Here is a 26,065-nt window from a genome sequence, read left to right as displayed (position 1 = left end):
AAAGCTCGACCTCCAACATCTCAGTAATACTTTAATTTGTGATTAATACAATAGTTTGCTCCAATTTCCTGAAAACAATAATGCAACTGCAAAGGAATCTACCATTAAACCACAATCATACATTAATAATAAATAAGTTCTCTATAATTTAGACAATCGCTGTCATTTGTCATGTATGCGCAACACTTTATTCCCATATGCTCTAATTTCCACAATGCTGTATTCCCATTTCTCACTTGTTTAATACCACGCTGTGTGTATTTACTTTGTAGTGTCTAGCTTACTTGGTATATAGGCCATATATTTTATTGTAGCTTTAACTGTGCAGCACACTCCTAAAATAAGACTTCCCCAAAAGGCGAAAAATAGTCAGGGTGTAGATGTGAGTCAGTCTCACTGCAACAGCCAACATCCTTCCTGTTCTATATTCTTCTGACATCTACTTACTATCTTCATCCGCATCCAAAAGCTCATTTACATTTTTCTTGTGTTTACGTTCCAATTTTTTTTTCACTTACTTATGGACTTATACATCGTCAGTTTTGATCATCCGCTCTGTAACGTTTCACTGGCCGGCTTCATCGACACAGCGGCGCTAATAGCTGCAGCTTCACAGCAAGAACCTTCGCATTAAACTGTAATAACTCCTCCAAATGATGTGCTTTATAATATGATATCACTGCACTGTTGACTTTCTTACATCTGTCACCATGTCAGGATCATAAAGTCATAAACTTGGTTATCATCAGAAAGTATGAAGGCAAACACTGTGAATACAGTTTGTAGAAGAAAAGGGAAGAGGAAGAAAAGGTCACCATAGGTCACCAAGCCAATCAAATATAATGAGACTCATTTTTGCCTATGGCTTCAAGTGACAGTTGTGAGCAGCTTATTATGTAATCTCAATTAGTACCGCATTATCCTTAGAGTGAGAAAATGAGAATGTGATATGGGCTCAGCATGGTTTGTCATTTTCAACCACAACCAAAGCTGCAGGCCTTTTTTTTCATGGGGAATGGTAAATAAGAGACTTATTGATCTCTCGTCTGGTCATCATCGCTCGTTTTGTTTACTGAGGGAGTAAAGAGCGGTTGGCGAGACGGCTCAAGATCATAGAGCACTTTGCTGCTGATGAGGATTCAGATTTTGTTTATGAATCATGCGGCGGTAGTGAAGACAAACACCACCATTAGACATCAAAAGTCTTTTCCCGAATATCCACAATGTCAGTGTGGTTCTGTAGCGAATGCTGCACCTCACAATGTATTCATGATCCATCTCAGTCTTTGACAATTGGCTTCAATGCTTAACCGTTATCTATACGCTATATAATCAACTTAATGAACTATGTGCAGCTTGTCAGTAAAGTGGAAGATGGATGAGTCTGATAGGCTCATAGAATACAATTAATCCAATACAATAGGGGTGTGATGATGCAATTAAAGTGCAACCAATGCTGATAACAAAAACTAAAATGTATTAATAATGCATTTCCTTTACTCCTCACTGCAAACCCTAGTGCTGGACGGGAGAAGGTGAGAATATGACCCGTGGTGGAGCTGCATATTTGTACCTTCCAGTGTGAAATTTAAAACTGCCTGTCCTATCTCTTGTTGTCTTTATTGTACTACGTGAACTAAGCAACAGCACAAAATCCTACAGATACTCTATCTGCTTTGTAGGTGAAACCTGATGTTGCTCACTGGTACTGTGACATAATATATCGGGCTGAATTATTTCATTTCCCGCGTTTGACGCAGAACTAGAGCATCCCAGTGAAATGGAAATGTCTGGTTAAATTTATACATTACACACACGCACACACACACACACACACACAGTCAGACAGAGATACAGCCCAAGCAGAGGAGGAATTCTGTGAAAGACAGTTAAGCGAAGGCAGCATAGTTGTTCAAGTTTAAGCATTTCTCCATAATTACAGTCAGAGCTGTAGCGATCTTCCATATTTCACATGACGCTCAAATATTCAAACAGCAAAACAGGACTATGCTTTCTGAGTCATACACATTTGTCTGCACAACTAATGCATGCAAATGACATGTGCCAACATCCTGAGGAAACTGCTACTAATCAAAAATTTACTTTTTCCACCCACTTCCTCTTCCTGAATGTAATCCAGAAGAATTATACAGTACACACACAGAGATTCATGGGGATACAAGTTAAACTTCCATTTTTGGAATGAAATCTGTGGTTTGTACGCCTATATTAGCTTAAGGCCGAGCTCGGTGTTTAATCGGGCCAGCAAAACTACGTTGGTGGGCGTGATGCAACGCAACACAGCGTCTGGAGGCGTCTCGATGTTTACATATTCATATAATTTCGAAATCTTGACGGGGGCTAAGAAACATAGTAGTTTACTGAGCATAATTGTGTGGAAAATAATTTTATAACATATCTTTCAGTGCAAAGTATTTTCCATGGGTTATAATGTCTCTGTAGGGGAGCTTAACCAAATATATTTGCTGCTGTCTCCATGTTTAGTGCAACTTGGAAAGCGTATGAGGAGAAACATGGGTGCAAAAGAAACCCCGAATTGCAGCAGCAGCAGCAGCAGCAGCAGCAACAGCAGGAAAGGGTTAAAAGACTTTTTTCGGGAACCAAATGAAAACATGAAGTCATGCACAGATCAAAACAACCAGGCTGATTGCTGCCAGCTGACTTCACCACCCTGGGAAATTTAAAGAAAAAAGAGAGAGCGAATGCAAGGGTGCCCCCCAAAAAAGCCACCCATTGTCAGACCGAATCTAGAAAGTTCCCAGCTCTAGCCAATGAAGGGAACGCTTCATTGGCTAGAGCAGTGGTCATCAGCCCGACTCCCCTGCTTGCATCTGGAGAGGAACAAACAATGGCCGGCAAGCTTGTCCTCTCCACGGGCTCAAGGAGGATTAGCAACCATCCATGCGGCAGATCATGACGCAATTGTTTGGCTGAAGGACTTAACATCCTGTGTTTAATGAAATAAGGACACTGGCAGGAACAAGGGATACTTTTGCACCCCACACTATTCTACTGAATCTCACAATGTGATGTTTGTGTTGTTGCCAAAAATGTGTTTAATGGGAGGCATAAGAGGATATGAGGCATGTTTAAGCCTGAAGTTTTTCATTAATTTTTCTTTATTTGCAACATTAACTGTGTAGTGCAGTTTGTGGACTAAAAAGGACCAAATGTGTGTGAAGTTTGGCATCAGTCCCATTTCTTTAATGGACAATAAATGGCCTTCTCGTTTTTCTTTGAGCAATTCTTTATAGAGGGATAATATGGCAAATTCAGGGCACAATCATTATCCGAGGATAAATACTGTGCAGATGCTATGTTATTCTTTGCTGCACTGGATCTACTCCTTTGGCTTCGACATCAAACACGGTTCTGTTTTCAGTCAACTTGCCAAAATAAATGGAAGTTTCCTAACCTCCTATAGCTTATGGCATTATCGCAGACATTGAGGGATAACCGTGATTTGAGAGAGCATTACTCAGAAAACAAACAGCCTCTATTTCCTCGAGACCCCTTCTTAACTAATCCAAAACACACACACACAAAATTAAGCAGGCTCCACCGCATGGGTTTTGCCTGGAAAGATATTTCAGTGACGGAGCAGCATGAGGCTGAAGTTACTCTGTTGTCTGCAAAGAAACACCAAACAAAAAATGTTTTCAAGTAGAATATGAACCTTTACGAGCAGTGTTTCCTTCTTGCTTCAGTTACAATTTAATTTTTGGCCTGCAGCTATGCAGCCGGTGCTCAGTTCTTTACATCCTTGGCGAGGCAACAACTTCTTGCCCTTCCAGTATTAAGTGCTCTTTAGCATTGTGGAAACCAGGAGAAAAAAAAACAACTTGATATTGATGAAACTCTAAAATGTCAGATTAATTTTTGGTTTCGGCACAAGACTTTTTCCAAGTGTGATGTGGCCACCTTGTTACTAGCAGGCATCTTGAAGGGAGGGGCACTGACAAACCCTCTTAAAAGCCACTGCCTTGTTAAAGAGGCTGCATTATTGATAGTGCATCTGTGGGCTGAAATAGCACCAGAGTGAGCCGAGCGAGACGGAGAGACATGGTGAGAGAGAAAGAGAATACCAGCTTGAAAAGGCGAACCCGTGTCAGAGAGAGAAAAAAAACTGCAATTTTGAACAAAGACCAGCTGCTTAATGTGCACTCATTCACACACTCAGCTGAAGCACAATATCACTAATAATCAAAAGCAGACGAACAAAATAACTCATATACATGAACTATCTTAAAACATTCTTAACTTTAACAGCCTTTAAATATCATTCAGGGACTAATGAAAGTATGATTTTGATTATAAATTACAAACTGAATCTGTGTGCTTGGTTTTAAAGTTTAAATAGATTTACAAATCCACTAGTGCTTTTAAATAATGCACACACATGCACTGTAAAAAAAAAGATAAATGTAGAACAGAATGCAGGGTAACAGGTCTGTGGAGAGAACGAATGAGTGTTTCTCTTCTCTGGATGCAGCTGCAGAGAACGACATCTGTGTACACTGTACACTATACGTCTGCACTAGACAATGTACAGCTGTCTGTTCAAGTAATTATTTCCTGCAACTAATTCCCTGAAGCGATTTCCTGTGTATGGCTCTACAGAGGTTAATGGAAACATAAAGATGCACACTTTGCAAACAAACAAGCCCACACAGCTCTCGGGCAACATGAGCACAACACTGGTTGTTTCATTAGCCCCTGCCTTATTATTATGCATTCGTTTAACAGCCCTCTCCTTTATCAAATAAGCCTTGCAACGACTGCCTCGTACCGTTCTTCGGGACGGTAACTGGCCAAATTAGCCTGGCTTGGCGAAACAAGGCCCCATTAATCACGCATTGCTCCTCCATTAATCTGGGATCACATATCACACCGAGCCTATAATCCCGCAGCAGCAGTTTATTTTTTGCTGTTTACGAGTCCATCTGTGGTTAGAAATTAAAATGGAGATCAGAACAAAAATGCAATACAATGCAAAGTTGACACTGAAGGCATAAAATCCAGCGCGGTACTGTTATAGCACCAAACAAAAAAGAAGCGTAGCGGTATAAGGCACTTTCAAAAAAGTTGTTTTGTTGCAGTTTCTTTTTAACCACTTGGCCTGGGTTTCAGGGAAGCAATTGTCCAACTAATCCTCGAAAAGATGACAGTGGCGTTTTCGACAGCATCCCACCCTATTAACATCACCTTGGGATTACCTTGACAGAGAGGAGGAGCTGATGGAGATAGGGAGGGGACAAAGGATGAGGAGGAGAACAGTGACTGAAATGAGATTTAGTTGTTGGCACTGCGGGCAAGCTGCTCACCACTCAACATCAGACGGTAAGCAGCATTGTTTGACACGCAGGCGGACAAAAATAGACAAGAATACACAGAGAGTATGACCACAGAGCTGGGCGTTCAAGTACAAACATTGCCAGCCAGACGTTTTTTTTTTTGTTTGTTTGTTTTATTTACTGGCTTGAATTCCTCATCAGTCCTGAGGAGGTGGCTTTTCCTGTCAAACAAACACATCGCTCTCATTAATTCAGATTCCCCGCATTGGCCCATCAGCGGCACAAAAATAAATGTCAACACTCCCCTGCGTCCCTTTCATCATGCGGTCGGCTGTCGCGCAGCACACCAGCAGAAAGAAAAAAAGAAAAAAGCACACACCCTTCATCCACCGCTACGCCACGAGACCCCTTACCAAGCAAATTGGCATTTCCACAGAGCCGGCCAGATAGCGGGAAATGATGCAGACAGTGGCACGGAGGGAGGCTGCCAGGGCTGACCTTATGTTACACCTGTGAGACTCGTGATTTGCAGTTTTTGTTCCAGTCACACAGCCTGAGCTCTGAAACACAACAGGGAGCGAGCAGCTGCAAATAAAGGCATCAAACCCTTGCTTTAAAAAAAACAAACAATAATAGGTTGCTTACAGTAAGGTAAACAAAATTCATGAAGCACTTCAAGCTTACTTGATGCTAAATGAGCCAGAAAATGACATGCAGAAACTCAAATGTCACTTGGGTTGAGAGTACGTTTAATTTAATAAAAACAATGCTTATGAGATGGAAATTGAACGATTAATTCTTTTTAGCACACGCAGGTTCATTATGCACTGCCGAGAATATGTACTGTGGCAGAGGGTATGATGAGTGGAGTGAGAAGGAGAGGGAAGAGAAAATGCATCCTTTTACTTAAAATGAGCCTGGAGAGAGAGAGAAGAAGAAGGAGAAGAAGAAGAAGAAGAGGAAGAAGAAGAGGAGAGAGTGAGAGAGATATAAAATGATGGAAGGGGGGTGGGCACAACAAAGAAGGCACCTTTGTGCCTTTGTCTTCCAGTCTGTGTATTAGCAAGTAATGAGCTCCTAATTGTGTAGCCAGGCCATGGAGTCACTGCAGGGGTTGAAAAGCATGAGAATGAACTATATCTGCCAAAAGCACCAGGGCAAAGAGAGTCATAGAGGAACAGAGAGAGAGAGCACAAGGTGAGTGGGAAAAGAAATAAAGAGATGTGAGATAGAGACACTACATTAAGGAGACGGGGCAAAGGGGGAATGATGGGGGCATTACAATGGAAATTTTTTGCTTCGACAGAATGCAGATGAGGGAAACGACTGCCAGTGGCCCCTGCCTGTGCTCTCTGCCTCTTTCTCTATGTCTGTCTCCTCTCCCTCTATTGCTCTGTATAATATAATATCTACTCAACTGAATGGTAATGAGTCAAAATGGTAATAAGTCAAATGGAGAGCCTTAGTTTAAAAGGTAGCGGGTGTACGAATGGTTCTCACCGTGGCGGTTGATGTTGCAACTAAAGGTCATTTCCAATAAGCTCTCGGTCTATGTGCTATCCGTAAAAGGCCAACTTAGACACAGAGGTAACGTGACAAGAAGCAATGTGAACGGTGATGAGAAAGGTCATAGGAGCATTAGGTGACCAATTTCTTTTTTTTCTCTTTTTTTTCCCAGCTGGTAATTACAGTCCGGGGGCGATGAGTTCACGTCTCACCTTCTCATCGTCTCTGTCAGAGCTTTTTCTCTCCTCCCTCAGTGTGACAGAAAGTGGGCGCATGGGAGATGTTAATTTGCGTGTTAATTTGCGTGTTTGTGTTGTGTGTTCACGTACTTGACCGTACATTTAAGCAGGTGCACACACCTTATTTGCTCATCCGAATCTATTTAGACACAACTGCAGTACGGACGGCGCCCTCCTCCGTGTCTCCTGGATCTCACCTGACTCTTCACTGTCATCTGGTTTTTTACTTTCCCTCCTACGAGAGATCGGGGGGCCACGTTCCTCAGACCTGTTAATTCTGTTATGCTCACTTGAGCCCTAGACCTCTATGTTGTCATGGTGATGGCAAAAAAAAAGTACTCTCACACTGCATTGTGAAAAAGCTTCATACGCTCACAGGGCTCATGCGATGAAAGCCGACCGTTTCCTTCTTGCATGACATCAATGTTCCTGATGCTCCTCATCGCATGCAGCCTCACGCTCGTAGCCGCGGCGGCGCGCTAAAGCCTCTGCGTGCTTTCCCCTGGGTTAATATCAGCATCTGCTCTGATACTCCTCCACATTAGCCAATGTTTCTGATTAGACCTCTGTCCACATCAATGCATGGGGAAAAATGCATCAGTCAGCAAACAGCAGTTAGCGCCAATCCACCTGATTGTTTTTTCCTCCTCACTGCTGCTACACCACAGAAACCATAGGTGGTTATATGGAACCAGGGCAGCAGTGGTTGTTGGTGGAGGTGGAGGTGGAGGTGGTCGGTCTGACAGAGACACACTGCTCAAACTGCTTCGCATCGCACCGGTAAAGACATTGGACCAAATGAAAACAAATGGCCTGCTCCTGAAAGCTGCTCCCACTCTCTGGGGCTCAGCTTCAGAAGTTTTATTTATTTATTTGTTCCTTTTTTTTTTTTACTGGCGGGTTTATTTGCTTTCATGTGAGTTTGTAGTGAGTTAACCGGGGTTTGCTCAGTCAAGCCTCTAACTGGTACTGATCTGAGCTAACCTACAGGAAGGTCACTTACAAGTAACACTCCACACAACAGCGCATAGAGTTGTGTTGTAGCATGAATGTGTTCAGACTGAGCTAACAGTGTGTTTCCATAATGTGACTGTACGTCCTGCGTGCGTGTCCTTGAGTGACATGAACACGCAGATGTCTGCTAATGTGCATACTCTCAGGTATCAACGTTTAAGCATGTGCGCGGTTACACTTGTCCGTGAATATAAATTTATGAGTTTATACATGTGTGCGTGTGTGCAAGTGCGGTGAGGAAGTGTGTGAGTGGCTGCAGAGGTCAGTCAAGGAGGAATCTATCATAATCCATCATAATCAGCTGCTGTGCCGTTCCTTCAGGACACATGAGCTCCTGACCCGTGGCGGACACGGTGGGGATGAGAATCACATGAGGGTGAAATGTGATGTTTACCAGCTTGACTGATTTCTGTAAGACATTTTCAAGAGCTATCGGAGGACGCTACATGGACAACACAAGCAGGTCAAAGAATTCTCAAAAACAAGGTGAAAAGTGAACTATGTTGGACTTTTTTGGGGGGGGGGTTTGCGCACATTTTTACTCTGAAAATGTCCCTTATGAAATTTCACTCCCGCTGAAACCATCTGATGTTGCATTAAAGGAGAACTATGCAAGTCTGGTTGCTTTCCCGCTGTTTTGCTAACCCTCCTCCTGGCCATGTGCATTTGTTTACAACGAAGCTGGCGAGAAATCAATCAATAGAGTGGTGGATAAAGTTATATATCAAATATGATGTTAAGACATCTATATAGTCATAAACAAGAGATTACGGGTTATGGGGTGCGTTTGTGTCGTGGTGCACAGAAACGAGAGCTGGGACCCCGGGGCGGCGGCACTGACCTTGCAAAGTTGTCTTTCAGCCAAGAGACGCTACATGGAAGGCAGAGAGTCTCCATTCTCCCTCATAATAAGTTACAGGCCATCTATTAAACCATCACAATTACTCCAAAGCTGTTTAATTAAATGTAGCATAGTAGAAATCATAGTAAAACCCTGCATAGTTCCTCTTTAAGACTAAGCAAACAATGTAAGTGGGTGCACACTGTGGGGATTTTAATCAAAACCCTGAAGAATCCAGCTACATAACTTGCTCAGCACTGAATTTATGAAATTATATTTAACTGTACAAGTAATTCTTCTTTGGTTTGATTTGGAGGATGATTTTCCTCCTTGCACAGAAATGAGGAACAAGCTGATTTTGGCGTATTTGGCGTTTCTGTCCATTAATATCTTTACAAAGTGAGGTTTGGTTGGTCTACTCTGCTGTCTTCTGTTCAGAAACCTATGAAACATGCTAAATTATATATCTGTCATCAGAAAAAAAAGAAAGAAAAATAATTCAGGGATCATTAAAATATACCCATTCGACAGAAATACTGGCATAAATACAAACAGAAATAAAAGACAACTTTTGATCAGTGGCGCTGTGCGCCATCAGGACATCAAAGGCCTTTGGAATGTCATTAAATATGTCTCCGGAGTGCACAAAACTCTTGCAGTACATTAATACAAAGCTCCATCCAAGTCTTTGGAAATCCCACCGATCCTTCATTAAGTATCAGGAGTCATTAGGCGCAGGATGGCCAGGGCCGACGGATCGTCCTGGGCATATAAGAAATTAGTCACATCTTAGGCCCTCAGCTTCTCATTAGAACAGGCTGCACAGTGACAGACTCAATTACCATTTCTGACACGCTAGACCCCAGCAAGTCTAATAGTCCTCACCCAGTAATGACCTAAGCCAGGGCTGAACCTCCTGCCCTCTCGCCTTCTCCACAACTAACTTTCATTTGCCCTCCCATGTCGCTTTTCTGCTCGAGTCACAATATCAGAGGGGGAAAAAAATACATGCAATAAATGAAGTGCAGGAACCTTTCTTGTTTGAATTCATTTTGTGGCCCGGCGCTGGGGGCTGCTGCCAAGCCATGGTTGACAGGGAAGCAGCATTAAGGCAATTAACATGGGCTTTGCATTTGATTTTGGCTGGCGAGACTGCCTCTGTAAACAGCAGGCGGGATCGGGTGATTAGTTCCTGTGAAGATGAGCGCCTCGCCTCCCCCTGGTCCCTGTCCAAGAGAGGATTACCCTTTATACATATTGTGCATGCACACTGCACCTTATACATACACAAACACACACGTACTCCAAGGCATGATCTCTGCCGGAGAAGAAAGAGATCAAGCGGTGGGGGGGGGAATCTGAAGAGTGCCGTGCACTCGAAGCCTGAGGCAGAGAGCTAAAGGGGTTAAGTCATGTTTGTGACATGACAGAGGTGGAGCCATGTCTTCGCCACGAATGATCTCCCAGCTTCTGTGTTGCTTCACTTCATCTCCCTCAAACACACAGGGAAATTATCCCTGCCTGTTTTGACCCTCTTACCATCCATTTAACACACACGTCTAATTCCTTGGATTCAGCTCCATTTAATGTGCATGGTTTTCAGGTATGTAATAATGGGAAATTCAATATCAATATCAAGGGGTCTTGAGTCAAAGCTCTGAAATTAATTGTGACAAATAGGCAATTATTTCAAGTCAGGCGAATTGAGATTGATCTTATTTGTTCATTTATGCACTCGCCTGGAGGAGTAGCATCAAGTGCATAATAGCTTTTATGTCCCTTGATTGCAATTTCACCTGAGAGGTTGCTAAATCAAACGTGTGTCTGTGTGACTGAGCACGAAATAAATAGGTGAAGTGAATTCCTTTGGCACTGTCAACGAAATGTCAATCTGCTGCGAAGAGAAGGGCGGGTCAACCCCCCCCTCCCCATTGCTTTTCCCCGTGGAGCGGTCTCCTATTCTTGCTCTGTCATGCTTGGCCAAACACCCTTGCTCTCAGAAATTAGGTTACTGAAATAAGGCACATAAGGTCATGCAAATACCACCAAAGCAATAAATATGGCACACTTAAAAACCTTAAAAAATCTGTCAGATCACTATCAGCAAGATGTACAGCTATATATCATGTTCCAAGAGGGAGGGAAAGAAATTAAGCGCAGTCTGCACATTGCTGGAATTTCACACTCTGCAGCACCTCAATTATAATTTTGAGTTTCATTTCAGCAAATGGATTGTTTCATGAGCCAGCATTTCTCGCGTGCGAGTCCCAGACTCTGAGAATCTGCTGTGCTGACCTATGGAACAATCCTAAATCACTACGAAGTGTAACAGGGGCAGAAAAGGTCTCCATAATCCTAAAGAGTCATCTAATCCTGCAGATCAATGCATTCATAGCAACACTGTGCTTCACAAAAAAAAAAAAAAAAAAAAAAAAAAAACGGGCTTTACCTTCAATGATTTCCCAGGACAATTTGAATATTTATCACACTCAACACTTACATAATCTGCACCGCGCAAAAGGGAAAAAACATGGAAGACAAACGTCTGTGCATGTGATTGCAATCACAAAAACTGCGTCTCGTCAAAATAACCGTTTTTATTATGATTAGATGTTTGGGAAATTGCATCTAATTACAGCATCCGAAGCCAGGGGATGGATCCGGGCCACTGACTGGGATGCTGAAAGTGCCAGAGCTGTATCACTATTACAAAACAATTATGCACAAGGCTAAAGGTATGTCCACATGAAGGTTTAGTGCAGCATAATCACCGCCACAGGCATTTTGGCTGCTGATAAATACAGCTCCCAATGCAGATGATGAAACACTGGCAGGTACTCAATGATCTGTGGGTGTGCAAAATATTATGGACGGCCATTGAGCGGCATGGACACCATCTGACTTGCTTCGTAGGCTTCAAATTGCTTTGCTTGTTTACTTCCCTGTATCTAATCTATCCTTTGAGGCTGATAGAGACTTCACAGTTGATCAATGAGTCTATTTATCTTGCCTGAGTTCACCTCATAACTTAATAACTTGAATAAGCATCCCAAATATTTTCAGCATTTAGTATCTTATAGTAATCTTAAGTGCCTGCCTGATTAAGTGCCAGATTTTTTTTTTATTCCAAACTTCAAGACTGTAGATATCTCATTCATCTCAAAGGACAAATCAAAGTCATGTGGAGATCCACGTATCTAAAGATCGCACTCCCGCCGTCTATACTTTGACCTGGGTCGACACTCGATGAGAGGATCAGCTGCCCTGATGTTTTTTTTTTTTTTTTTTTGCTTTCTCTCCGGGTTTTTGTTGACCTTTAAGGTAGTGTTTGTTTGGTTTGACAGAGGGATGTTGGAATTTCAGTCCAAAATAGCCTGTCAGTGTCCACACTGGCTGCGGCGATGGCTGTGAGACACAGTACAGCAAATGACTGCTGATCACGGGGGACAACAAGGGGCGCCAGCTGTCAGCCTGCCAGAGTCCGTCCCCTGTCTGACAGCAGGCAAAGCAACACAGGGGACACATACAGCAGGTCATTCTCCTCTCTGAGGAGGCAAAGCGGATGAAGATAAAAGTGGGGAGAGGGGGTGGGGGGTGGGGGGGCAAGGTGACTGGGCAGGGCAAAAATGAGCAAACATGCTGTGTAAACAAAATAATCCACAACTGTTTCAATGCGGGGTTTTGGATCGTGTTAAGTCGACCAAATACATCAAAACAGCTGAACAACTTCAAGGTCAAGCATTCCAGAGGCCTCAAGTATTCGGTTTGAAATCCACAACACTGTGGCCTTCAGCAGACCAGCTTTCTGCAGTATGTTCGGCCATAGTCTAATAAAATGGCTGAAGTTTCGTATTGAGGTTGAAAGATTCTGTATAATTACAGCACTGTGAGAGCCTGGAGCTGAACCCTGCATATCAACTTTAGATGAGTTTCCTCCAACTATTAAATCCAGCAACATCATAAACAATTAAGTGTTAAATAACCTTGATATTTTATATGCAGAGTGTGAGTATATCCAAAAGCTTAACGGCACAAATAAAAGCTTCAGTTCAGTCCATAATGAACATCTCATGCACCTGTCGGGAGTAGCTAATTAAAGCTCATCACTGACTGCCTTGTGGTGGAGCCAGCCCCCGAGTCGAGGCAGGGCTTAAACCCTAGTATTAAAAAACATATAATGTTTGTTATTGTTCAGTAATGAATATGAAAGTGTTGAGGTTGCCCACACACACACACACACACACACACAATGGCAAAGCTGATACATCCCAAACACCTTGACTCAGTAATTGAGATTACAGCTTTTTGTTGCAGATTCTATCAGTGCATCTATTGTGTCTATGAAATAAATAATAAAATAATTGATGTCAGATTGTGTCACAGTCCAGTTTAAGTGAACTTTTCCCTCGGTCCATGCCTGATCATGACTTGATGCTCCCTGTGAGTATAGTTTAGTGCTGTAAGACGCTGAATGGAATGCTGCAGCCCCGCCTGGCTCGCTGAGTACAGGGTGTCTACCCAAATGGATTATTCTTAACTGAAAAACAATGAGATATCAGTCAGGGAGAGAGAGGCTGTTTGGATTGATAAGCAGGAATTTGTTTAAAATAACAAAAAAAAAGTTCAGCCATCTATCCTTCAGTAAAACTGGAAACAGATGTAGAGTTCACTATTAAAATTAGATCAGATGTTATAAGATACTTTATTGTCCCCATTGGGAAATTTGTCTTGGACTCAGCTCTGTGAAGAATGCCTTCACAGTAGGGCTGTCCCGATTATCATATTTTGATAATCTAATATTCGCGGACATAAAATCGATCCAAATCGAAGCTTCGACGGCCGGGGGGGGGGGGCTATTGTAGTGGAAATAATTAAAGTAATGGCAAACAAACACTGCGTATCTCCAAAATAAGGAAGGTTTCCACGATGCCAAGTAGCCTACTCATTTTAATGTAACAACTGCCGATGAGAACCGGTGTCAAAAAGGAAAAAAAAAAAAAAAAACGATCACAGACTTCATGATCGATTACCATGGCAACGAACAAAGCTTAGAAGCTTCGAGTTTTTTGGGTCAGCCCTACTCCACAGTGACATGACATGAAAGGCACACATCCTATACATATTGCATATTGCACACGCCCGTAACAGGACACCGAGAGTATTGCACAGTCTGTACAACCTCAAGCAGCATTGTTTAAAAACTTGAATGGAGACTGGGAAAAAAATATATTTTTTAAAATGGCTGATTTTACAGTAGGGGACTGTATTGTTTGCCCGAGAGCAAGAGCTCATATTCTACTGTATGTGGAGGATGTGTGGATGATGGGTCGGTCAGATTCCTCTGAGCTCGCCTGAGAACAGACTGTGCATACATGGACTGATGGGGTTGGTATTCATTTCTCCCAAAACAGTCCACTTCAAAACTTGGCATTGATTTGGTGAAACTTCTATGGAGCTACTTATATATACAGTATGTAGGCGATGTGTGTGTACACATCTGTATGTGTGCCCGAAACACACACTTAAAGATGCTCCACAAACATTCTTTGCTGGAGCTTTCCTTGAAAACAAACCTCTCAGCATGTCTAAGGTCACCCTGTGGATTTGGCACCGTAGACAGTTGAAATCAATATCTGGCACAAACTGTCCTCACGGTAAACTCCACTGCCAGTGATCATGCAGTACAGAAAGTGCTGGTTAAAAGTCACAGGTAAACTCCATATTTAGTGAAAAGCAAAAGTTACATTGACTCATAGCATGAGAAAATAGAAAAATGTAGAGGTGAGCATTTTAAAAAAACAACTCTCTCTTCAGTAAATAAGCAGATTCATCCAAGGTTTGATCCTGGCAACCAAGGACGTGGTGGATCAATACAAAGCAACCATCAGGGATTAACAAAGCCTCCACATCTCTGCATGGCAAATTAGTTACAATCAATCTAAAATCAATATGTAATGAGCTGTCCACTAACTTTTTCCAGTGCATTTTACCCCTCTCCGTTTCGCTCTGTCTTCTTCGATCCAGGGTTCATGAAACATTGAGGGTGTTTACATGCGCGCCAGTATCCTGGATCAAGTTTTATGCCGGAGTATGCAGTTTTGGAGAAGCCTGGATAATCTGGAGTGTTTTGATCCGTGGCATGAGAAAACCTTTTTCAGGTTTCTGCACCATTGCATAGTGGGCAAGATGGTGGGAAAACACAAGGGGGGATGCACCTACAGGGACACGGTCAGAAACCTGGATACTGTTATGATCATGTGGGATATGAACAACCAGATTTCTACTCGTGAAAACCAGGCAAAGTTTTGGGAATGCCCAGTAATTGTAAATTGCACAAAATATTAGAAAACATGTTTCATATGAAAATACCATATCATTTCAAAACTTTTATTCTGGGAGAAATTAACTTTCTCAACAAATACCTATTTGGCGCTTTGATTTCTGCTGGAAAGAAAACCATCACACAACACTGGCTGTATCCTGACTCCCCCACAATAGAGGAATGGACTGATATTGTTTATGAAATATAATGGAAAAGATTACTTTCTCACTTCGCCTACAAATGGATAAATTCACAAGGTCATGGTCAAAATGGGTCTCCTATGTACAAATGTCACAGTCACATCTTAGAAACTAAATCACTTGTCTCCGCCCACTTACTTCTTTGTCATTTCTTTGTTGGTTTGAAGGACTACCTGGTCTTATAAGTCTATACATACATATCAAAACTCAGATAATGTTGTTGTTTGGTCTCCCTACAACTGAATGCAGCCGCTGTTACAAGCCCACACATCCCGTTTTGTTTCATCATTGTTGTTGTTTTTTGATATCCCACCTTTTGTCTGTCTTTAGTTAGTTTTTCTGTTTGTTTTTTTCTTCTTAAAAATATAAATATAGGCAGGTTATGTTTCTTATAACATTACACAATTACAATACGGTAACAGCTGTGTTTTGATATGCTGATGTTTTCCGTTCTCCTTGACAATAATTGTGAATCAATAAATCAATACCAGCTGTGTAATGTATTATGTGAGGATAACAATAATAAAGAAAAAATTGGAAAAAAAAGACAACCAGGCAAAGACTCATATCCAGGCCACCGGTGCCCATAGAAACAACACATCACTTATAGATCAGAGATACTCAGAGAGAATGGACAATAAATCCACAAAGAGAGAAATGCAATATGATTTACATGCAATAGTGAAAGACCCTATCCTTCTCCTACAATATGAGTGAATGTGTGCTTACACTGGAGTGATAAAAGATGACCGAATCCACACAATATCTGCTTACAGTAGTTAATGCAGCAGTGTTACCGAGGTCTGAAACACGACTCCGGTCATGTGGTTTTGTTTAACAACTCTGGGAACTGAAGTCGCACTGGCCTTCCTCAAACCCTGCATGGCCTTCCCTGTGCAGCTATGTCTGGAAGCATATCAACCGTGTCAGCCGATGCAACATCTCTTTCTCTCTCCCTCGCTCTGTCTTCTTTTCTATCCGTTCCAGAGACACGCAAAGATAAGCACAGACACACAGCGGCTTATTGGGCCAACTGGACTGTCTCTGGGATGCCACGGTGCAGAAATACAAAGCACAATAAGTGGCAGACAATGTGATTCCGTCTCCCTGTTCAGCGGGAGAAATGACCCGAATAGTCTGTGTTTGGTTATGAATGAAAATATCCTACCACCTGGGCTGTTTGTGTGTGTGTGTGTGTGTGTGTGGCCTGGTAACACAGGACAGGTAATGGAGCATACATCTATGTTGATTGAGGAGATAATTGGTTTGTTTTTTCCCATGCAACACACTGGGAAAACAAAGTCATTTGGATATTAGCTTAAATACGGTTCATCTTGATTTCCTCAAGGAAGCAAGACTTGAGCATTGACGGCTCTGTGACTTGACTTATTCATGAAAGGTGGAAAACAAGACATGAGATAATGTAAATGCAAATGGGAAAGTCATTTTAAATCTTAAACACGAGTAAACTAGCTGAATGTGTTGCCGTGTCTTATTGGTCTATAAATCAAAGGGCAGAGATCAGCTGTCACTCTAGGCACATAGCAGGACAAGACCTGTGTTGTGATATCTGATATTAGTGATTATAAATCAAGGGATTGATTGGAACAAGAAGATGAAACATAATACATCATCTAGCATAAGATAATACTGCATCACACACACAAAAAAATGTAGTTGACACAAGCACCTCTGGGTTCTAGATTGATGTAATCAAACATTTATCAAGATGGCATACATATCATGATGCCGGCTCTGAATAACAATCATCTAAAGTGTAGGGGGAAATAACTGATACGAAGCTACTTCATCTTTTCTATCTTTTTGCCCTCAATTTATTTATATCAATATTACCCCTGGAGCATGGCCGAGTAGACCGGCTTAAATATATATCTCAGGCTGCACACCGCCTCGGCATAAACCAGCCCTGTTTGTAACTGCACTGCAACATTCCATTGTCAGTGGATCGTGTGGCTAAATCTCACGTTACATAATAGCACCAATTTATCTCATGGAGCTCTGAAGGCGAGTGTGAAGGCTGCAAGTCTGCAAGGCTACGAGTACGGCCCAGTGCAATGCCACCTAATCTGAAAGATCGGTTCAAATTCTATGAAGGGGAGTACAGTACAAAGAGTGCCCCTCTTCATCTGGTTTTTATTTCATTATTACTACGGATCAGATGCCATATGCATTGGAACATAGGTTTTATCAACCCAAGGTATATTTTATTAAGGTACAATGGGAGGAATATCAGCTTAGTTGAGAAATTGGGAGCTTTCTAGGCCTGTTTTATGATTCCTAGATTCCAAACGACACTTACACTTTCTGCAGTGTGGTGAGGTGTGTGAAGGACATTAATAGCACTCACATATCATCTGAGTGTTGGCAGATCTGCTACATTCATGGCTGCAATTATGTGTAGGTAGCGAAAATGTTAAGACTCTACAGCTCCCATTTAGAAAAACACTGATGCACAAAGCACACTTTCCACACCGTGGAAATTCTACTCCATTCATACATATTTTATTTCCCTTATTATTTATAGCAACAACTTCATGTGGGGTGGGAAATTCTGCCAATGCCAATCGCAATATCTTCATATGTCAATACTGTGATTATCATTTTAATACAGACCCAAAGATCCAATTAGATTTTGAAACGCATTAGACCTTTATGTCAAATTAAATGCAAATCATTGTGATAGAACACCCAATTTAGAGTTAATATTATTGGTTCATATGAAGGCTAGAATACTAACCTATAGTAATGCCCTGCGAGACAGCAAAATTAGATGGTAATATCCATGCTCTAATTGATATACAGACCTGGACACCGATACAACGCACAGTCTAGCTGACATTATTATTACCCTTGTCAGGCTATGCGCTAATAAAAAGAAAAAAAACTGAAGCGCTGTTTGTTTATTCAAAGCTGACAACGCGTAAGTAGTGCTGAAGTAAACAAACTACAGTAATATTCTAGGAGAAGATTTCTGGCATCAATCATGAGCACAAGCTCCTTTGCTGCAATAAAGAAAACAAGGGTGGGGTTTGGCAGTGCAGACTAAATCACTGCTCCACACCTAATATAATGATATTTACACTTCACTCTTGTTGACATTGACAAACTCATATTCACATGCATATGCTTGAACAAAGGGCCTTGTGGAAGAAAATACACACTAACTAGCCTATGTGTGAATTGTGTTCAGTTACAAGTTTTTAAAAGGAGTTATGCTTGTTTTTACATGTCCCCATCTTATCAAAAAGGACATCTGATACAAGAGGAGTAGCTATCTTTGTTTTCTTGGCAAATCCCATAAATGCACCTGCAACATCAGGATGCACACAATATACTAGGAGTTGGCTCAAAGCTGGTTAACAGAAAAGTGGTATCTCCCACTGTTGCACACCATTAAATCGTCTCATAAAAGACATTAAAAACAAACCCCATGCATAACTTATATCCTTTACTTTCAGATAAGACCACCACTGAGGTGTGTGGGGCTGGTTTGGTTTTTCAGCACACTGTAAGCAGCACATAGATCTTGCAATTTTATTAGAATACCAACTCAGAGCTACAGCTGCATGGTTAAAAGGAGTAAAGTGCCAACTGGCTGTCCTATGTATAAACTCCTGCAGAAGTGTCCTCCACCGGGCCCCAGCTGCCATGGCGGGGCTGGAGAACAGATTGACTTGTCAACACTACCCTGTCAACAACCTCTCGGTCATAACCTAGCCCAGAGGAGACTATAACCACATATCACTAAAACAAATAGAGGATGATAGGGGTGTCTGTAACGAAAAAAAATGAAAAGATAAATCTTTTCAGTCAGTAGTTGAAGAGGAGAGGACATGCACTCTGTTAGACATGCACGAAAAAAACTCTGCTGCTGCTGCTCAAGCTGCTCCAACTCTCAATTTTACAGACAAAAAAGAAAAAAGAGGAAACCGTTCATTCGATGGAAATGAGCAGTGGGATAACTTCTTTTCATACAGGTTGCTCCAATAGCGAGCTCGCCGAAGAGGAAAGAATATATATCAGGCGTATTGTAACTGTGGGCTTCCTACAGATTTTAGGCTACACTTCACCCTATCCCTCCCTCTCCGCTTCCCCCCGCCCCCTCCTCACCCACCCCGTACACTGAAGCATGTCCGCGCCGTCACAACATTAGTTTCCGTGTGCTTTAAAAAAAAAAAAAAAAAAAAAAACTAAGGAAAAACTTACCAACTGTTCTTGAGCCTGACCCCGAACCAAGAAGAAGGTACCAGATCCACATCATACGGTCTCCGTTCACCCTCTCTTCCCGGCCTACCTCTTGCTGTCTTGCCCCGCAGCGGGGCCAAAAGCTGGTGGGCAAAAAAAAAGAAAAAAAGAGGAAAAACTTCTCCGGTGTAGCTTCTCCCTCCTATTGTACTCCTCAAGTTTGACTCTCTCTCACTTTTTAAGTGTGTTTCTTTCGGTACAAAAAAAAAATTAGACGGACATGTCGCGTAAAGAGAGGCGGGGAGGTGGTGGTGGGTTAGTTGGTTTAGTTCGCGTTGGGACAGCGGTATGGAGTCCGGTTTAGGGAAGTAGGGAATGGGGGGAGAGGCTACACACAGGCTGGAGCTGGAAGGGGCTTCGGGGTGGCGGCAGGCTGGCTGGGGGAGTCAGGCGCTCGTGTGTTGGTGCTGAGAGAGAGGCGGAGTCGGAGGCAGAGAGCCGGAGAGCAGAGAGCAGAGGTCGGCCACTCCGGGACATCGGTTTCCAAACGGCGGGCATGAGGACTGGTAACGGTCCCCGCGAGAGCAAAAACCGGGAGTTATTTGATTCCACCGTTACTTGGTCTCAGCAAAGTTTGCAAAGAGCTGCACTGCTACGCTATCTCAGCAATGCAAACAGAGAGAACATTGAAACTGGAGACACTGCGACTGAACCTTTCACTTCAAAATAAAAGTCCCATATGGTTTTAATTGATGTGAACACAAGTGGCCTGGATGTGGATGCAATATTCTCATGCAGAACTCTCTAAACGTTGTATGGGATTATAAACATCAACAAATAACAAGTTAAGAACAAAATTGATAAAATATCACAATAAAGTACTATCCATGATATAGTTAACTATCCCATAGTTGTAGGCACACTGAATTATAACTTCTGATGGCCTATAAGTGGACACACAAATACAGTCAGTTTTTGGCACTTTTCTAAACAAATGTGCGGAAACCCTTCGGACCTACTGTGTTTTCCATAGGAATTAAAATATTTTGAAACTAAAAAATAAAACTATAAAAAAAAATAGACATGGAGGCAGCAGATGGCACAGGGGAAAAGTGTTTAGAGCAATCTTTTCACAGATGGTTTGCCTTGATGAAACTTTAAAGAGGCAAATACTTGTAGAAAATCAAAGCATGAAAGAACTTTTGGTGTTGGCACAGAAAATGGGAAATACACACAGAGAGATCGGTTCCTGCATTCACATTGTGTTGCTGGTGTTCCTATACAAACTCTAGTAACTTCCACACGGGGTGAGGAATTTAATATCTAACAATTCAAATAAAGTGCTGTCCAGGCACTGATCCATGTAGCATACAGAGATGAGAAAGAGAGAAACGAGGTCGGCTCATGTTGGTGTTTTCATGCCAATTGAAGTTGAACTGAATTAGAGAGAGACAGAGAGCGGTATGGAAGGACAGGAGGCTTCACCTATCAAACCTCTCTTCTTTATCATAGAAGTGCAGCTGTGTGCAGACAGACAACCTCGCTTCAAACAAACCCCTGCTTTTGATAGTGTGCTAACCTGGAGGCATATGATTGGGATGAGTCCCAATATCAGTCTCTTCCAGCTCACTTTATATTCATCCACACATTGCCTTATCAAACCAAAGCCCTGTGCAGACTCCAACTCCAGGGGAGGGTCTTGGCATGTCAGTCGGATCTGTTAAAACTTTGTCAAAGATTTCAGCTTGATAGCTTCTGCATTGGAGACTGTTGTCCTAATGCCCCCTCCCCTTCCACTATTGCCTGAAGGGTCTTATATATTTCAGTCTCGCATCCTGGTGGTGGATGGTTGTTTAAGTGCACTGCATAACCACTCTTTAAAAAGTCTGCAATTGGAAGATATGAATATTTTAATGATTGCGAGAGTTAACAAAAGGAGACAGAAGTCTCCTCAATGCAAATCCTGAATACAATCAACACTAATAAAACTAAATGCTTGTTGAGGAGGAAGAAGATTTGTCAGTCAATGTTAAATGGATTTTATTCTGCTCCCCTGGAGTTATCATTAATGTTAATGCTGAGCTGTCTCACAAATTATACAGCCGGATCCATGAACCAGAACGGTATAATCTGTTTTTGGGGGCTCTGTAGGCTACAAGCTAAAAGCAGAAATGGGCTCAACTACATTACTGATCGACACACAGTGTTTCAGTAATGCCCATCATTTAGTTCAGGCTATCTATAAACAGCCCAGACCTAATTAGCCGCCGGCCAACAAATGGACTCATTAGGGGACATTAAACTCTAATATGAAGGTTGTTATTGACTTAATCGCAGGAGAAACCCAATTAGTGGCCAAATTTGTAAAATGACTCTGAGGTAGAGAGACAATCTGATTGGTGAAGGAGGAGGGGGTGGAGGGTGGGATGGTAGAAACCTGGGATGACTTTGCCTGTGGGTGGTGGCATTGAAAGAAAGATGTAGTGAGATTCAGCCAGAGAGGTAAGGCAACGCATAAAACAAGCCACACAAAAGGGAGTCTATAAGAGCATGTGTGTACGTGTGGGTGTAGAGAGGAAAAACAACACTTGCAGAGGAAGTCGGGGAGGAGAATGAGTAAGGGAGCCAAGGGCAAGAAAAATACATGGAGGTGGATGAGGAAACCGAGAGGAGGTGAAACAGAAGGTGTGTGAATAAAAGAACATGTCATAATATGGAGATAATATAAAAGAAGAGATGGAAGAAATGTAGCTGAACAAAATCTTTCTTAATACTAAAGCTATTGCCTTATTAATGATGCAAGCTGTAGTATATTTCTGAAAGTAAATGAGAGGACTTGAGCCCACTGTCACCGAGAGCTTGGCTAATATATCACTCCTTCTAACGAGAGTGTGAAATGAGGGGGAGAGAGAGCAATAATACAACCCATGAGAGCTTCAGGATGACATGTCCTTGTCATGTCAGACTGGCGTCGAGGTAGCTGTGAAATGCCAAGGCCCCTAAAGGACTGGCAGTGGCTGCTTCACTCTCTAAATGTGAGCCTCTTGACATTCATCTTACATTTAATAACCAGTGTTCTGATGTGAAGGACATCTTTGTTTGTGTGTATGTCTGTGTGTGAGAGAGCCTTGATGTAAGAGAGGACACAACAAGGGACAACGCCCTAATAATTTTACCAAATGTGTCTGCTGACCCATTAAGAAGTTGACTTTGGTGGTGAATATTCAGAGCTGCACACAACCTCTCTGTAAACAACCGCACACTCATACCCAGGGCGTATGTGACCAGTCTTATGGAAACAAACAAACACAGATAGTTGTATATATTGAGTTATATATTGATGCTCTCTCTCGTGTTCACCCAGAGTCTCCTTCATGCTCCTCCAAATGCATTAATTGAATAATCATTCAATTATGTGATCAATGCCTTGTTCCTCTGACATTAGTTAACAGAGCTGACGTCTTGCCTGGCAGCACTGTAGGGACATCAGATAGGCATCGACAATTGATTCAGAGGGTGGCTGAAAGTGTTCCTTGTGCGTCTGTGACTGTGTGTGTGTGCGTCACTGTCAATCTATAAGGCCCAGACTGAGAATCCAATGAGGAACAGACATTGATTTAGGATTTCAGAGACGGGCCAATAACGATTTGAGTGAGAAATGCCTGAAGCATCAACAATTACTTTCTTAATTAATCTAGACAAACTGATTGGAATGAGTTACGGATAAAAGTGCAGAGCCCAAGGATGACAATAACAAAATAAGCATTAGCATAACATTATTGTAATGACAAAATACAGGGATGTGGCTATTAAGAAAATAAGATCAGTCCCTGGTCTATATTAGTAAAGGTTAATAAATAAACAAAACAACGTGTTGCTTCAACTCCTGTGTCTAATTAATGTAGTGTCTGTTAATGGCAAAAATGTTCATTAAAAGCTGCTCAGTAAAATCACATGTACTGTAATAATGGATTCTCTCAATACACAACTTCATTATATATCTGTAAGAAATAATATGCTAATTAATAATTTAAATGATTATAATATCGAAACATACACAGGAAAACAGGGCTGCATAGTTTAGTAGTTTAACTGGGAACCATTCTCTTTGGTGAAGCAGCTCTCAAGGCCGCAGAAGTCCGTCGTCACATCTGGCTTGTAAACAACAGGTGGTGGCATTTCTAAATAACAGCCTTAAACAAGGTCGAGTCAAGCTGAGCGATGGGCAATTTCTGCTCACGCATAATTAGTAGCAAGCGGCTAACTGAGCACTCATCAGGGCTGCATCCCACTGATTATGTCCCCCTCTTTAGACAGAATATAAAGTAAACAGTTGCCTATACAATGGCAGCGGTCTCCCAAAATGGTTGAATTATTGCCTATTTAGTATAAATAATGGTTAATTAGAGAGAGGAGATAGAGCACATCAGCATGTCAGAATGAGACTGTTCTCTGTGAGGCTCTACTTAGGCACAGTGATGCTCTCTGAGATAAATGCGGTATATAGAGTAAGTACAGCTGAGGCTCTGCTGAGGGAGTGTCATTAGTTTCACAGGTATTAGGTCATAAACCAAAGTACTAGACAAATTGAAATTCTGACCTGATGATGGCACCAGATGAAAAGTCAGGGCACAGTCAAAGTCGTTACATATCATCATGTGTGGAGCATAAATGTCTGTATCAAACTGGAGCAACTCCACTATTGTGACATTTCATGCTGAACTAAATCTGTCAGCTTGTCGGCGGTGCCAGATGAAAAGTGAGGGGGATCACCACAGACTGTCTGAGTGCCAATCAATCTAGTCGATGTGAGGGTATTTCGCTGGGTAATTGAGGACTTTGACCTGGTTGTGGCCCTCAGAAGAAAAACCAGGAGATCACCGAGGTCATAGGATTCAGCCTCTGTGAGCCTCTGTGTAACATTACCTCCAATTATGCCTTAAAGAGCTACTCTTTCATAATATATAATATCTACAATTATCAATTATCACCATAAGAGGATATTTGTGAGCTTGAGTGCTGTTTGGGACCACAGACTAGCTTTCTATGTACTTGACGAAATGGTATGTTTACAGATGGAAAAGGATTGTTGTGCGTGCAGTATTTCCGCGCTTTCCATCATCAAATTTGTCAAATACACAATCCAACAACTCCAACACGCTCTCATGGACGAGACAAGTTGTGACCTGCACATTCACTACGCTATGAAATAATAATGTCGATCTCAAAACAGCTTGCACCGACAATTAAAGGTAATGAACCTACTCCTAAAACTATAGGGATTATGGCAATAGGCGAATTTGCCAAAATGTTGAAATATCCCTTTAAAGATCCAAGGCAGTATCTAATCACCAGTGCTGCGTGACCTCTCTTCACACAATTTCCACATCACAGTTGCTCATTTTCATGTTTACAACAACGTGTGTGCGTTTACATTTCAGCCCTACACATGTCTGCTATGTAAATGTAGTGCTGGTTAAAGGGTAATTGGTTTATGCAGATGACTGTTGGCTCAGATGTAGAACAGCTACGTTGTTATAAATCACTCATCAGTTAATTGTTGTTATTGTGCAATATTGTTTCTGTACTCAAACATGCCTTTTGTTTGGCCATTTGAAAGAAAAAACCTACTGAACCTCAGGGTGCTAAATAGAAAGTCAAGGGGAGACAAAAATCTTTAGGATTCATTATGGGGACTGTCTATACCAAAGTTTGTGGCAATCCATCCAAAACAATGCAAAAACGTCTGAGGGAGAAGATCGATTGGGCATGTGTCCAAGTAGTGACCCCGTCTCCAAACACTCAGTATTGGTTTCTTTTAACATCGAAAAAGTAGTTTGGCAAAAGAAATGTTGGCAAATTAGAAATTGCAACATTTCACGGTCATAGTCACATCAATTTCAAAGGCACTGGGAAGCCATAATGTCTTGCAAATAGAGGCATCAGGTCAGAAGATTCTTGATTTCTGATCTGAAATGAAAGATTATTCGCCTTTTTTGGTCAAAACACCTAATGGTCAGCAGGACTCATTTGTATGTGAGCTGCTGACCTTTAGGTACTTCTACCTCAGGCTTCCACACACTGTGTGCAATACATCATCTTTGATGAATACTGTTGTGTGTTGGATGCATAATATCTACCTCTTCTATTCTATCTATTTTTCCTCACCTCTCCAACGTGTTGCTAGTGTCATCTATCAAAAACGATGTTCACTTTTAAAGTCAATAACTGGTTATCAAAGGCGACATAAAAACAGGCCTGGCATTAAACAGAATTAAAGAGCTGAACCTTGTCAATTTTGCTTCACTCCCCATTGTATTTAAGTCCGGGCACTTGCGACCAACAACAGAGACAAGATCTAATAAAATATTGAAGAATAGAAGGAGAAGGAATATCACAGCAAGTGAGAGAGGGAGCGAGAG

At 41.9% G+C, this 26,065-nt stretch overlaps 1 protein-coding gene across 2 annotated transcripts in view; it reads right to left on the bottom strand.

The window, feature by feature from the left end:
• Positions 1–20,270, bottom strand: part of ldlrad3 (low density lipoprotein receptor class A domain containing 3) — a 77,196-nt gene extending 56,926 nt beyond the window's left edge. For both annotated transcript variants that reach the window (XM_083973700.1, XM_083973701.1), the window contains exon 1: positions 19,665–20,270. In XM_083973700.1, coding sequence (XP_083829826.1) covers positions 19,665–19,719 — 55 coding nt within the window. In that variant the 5' untranslated portion in view covers positions 19,720–20,270. The remainder of the gene's footprint in view (positions 1–19,664) is intronic.
• Between the last annotated feature and the right edge of the window lie 5,795 nt (positions 20,271–26,065).

The sequence above is a fragment of the Trachurus trachurus genome (assembly GCF_905171665.1).
Source record: "Trachurus trachurus genome assembly, chromosome: 6".
In the NCBI taxonomy this organism is placed as follows: Eukaryota; Metazoa; Chordata; class Actinopteri; order Carangiformes; family Carangidae; genus Trachurus; species Trachurus trachurus.
This window is presented reverse-complemented; position numbering and strand designations above follow the sequence as displayed.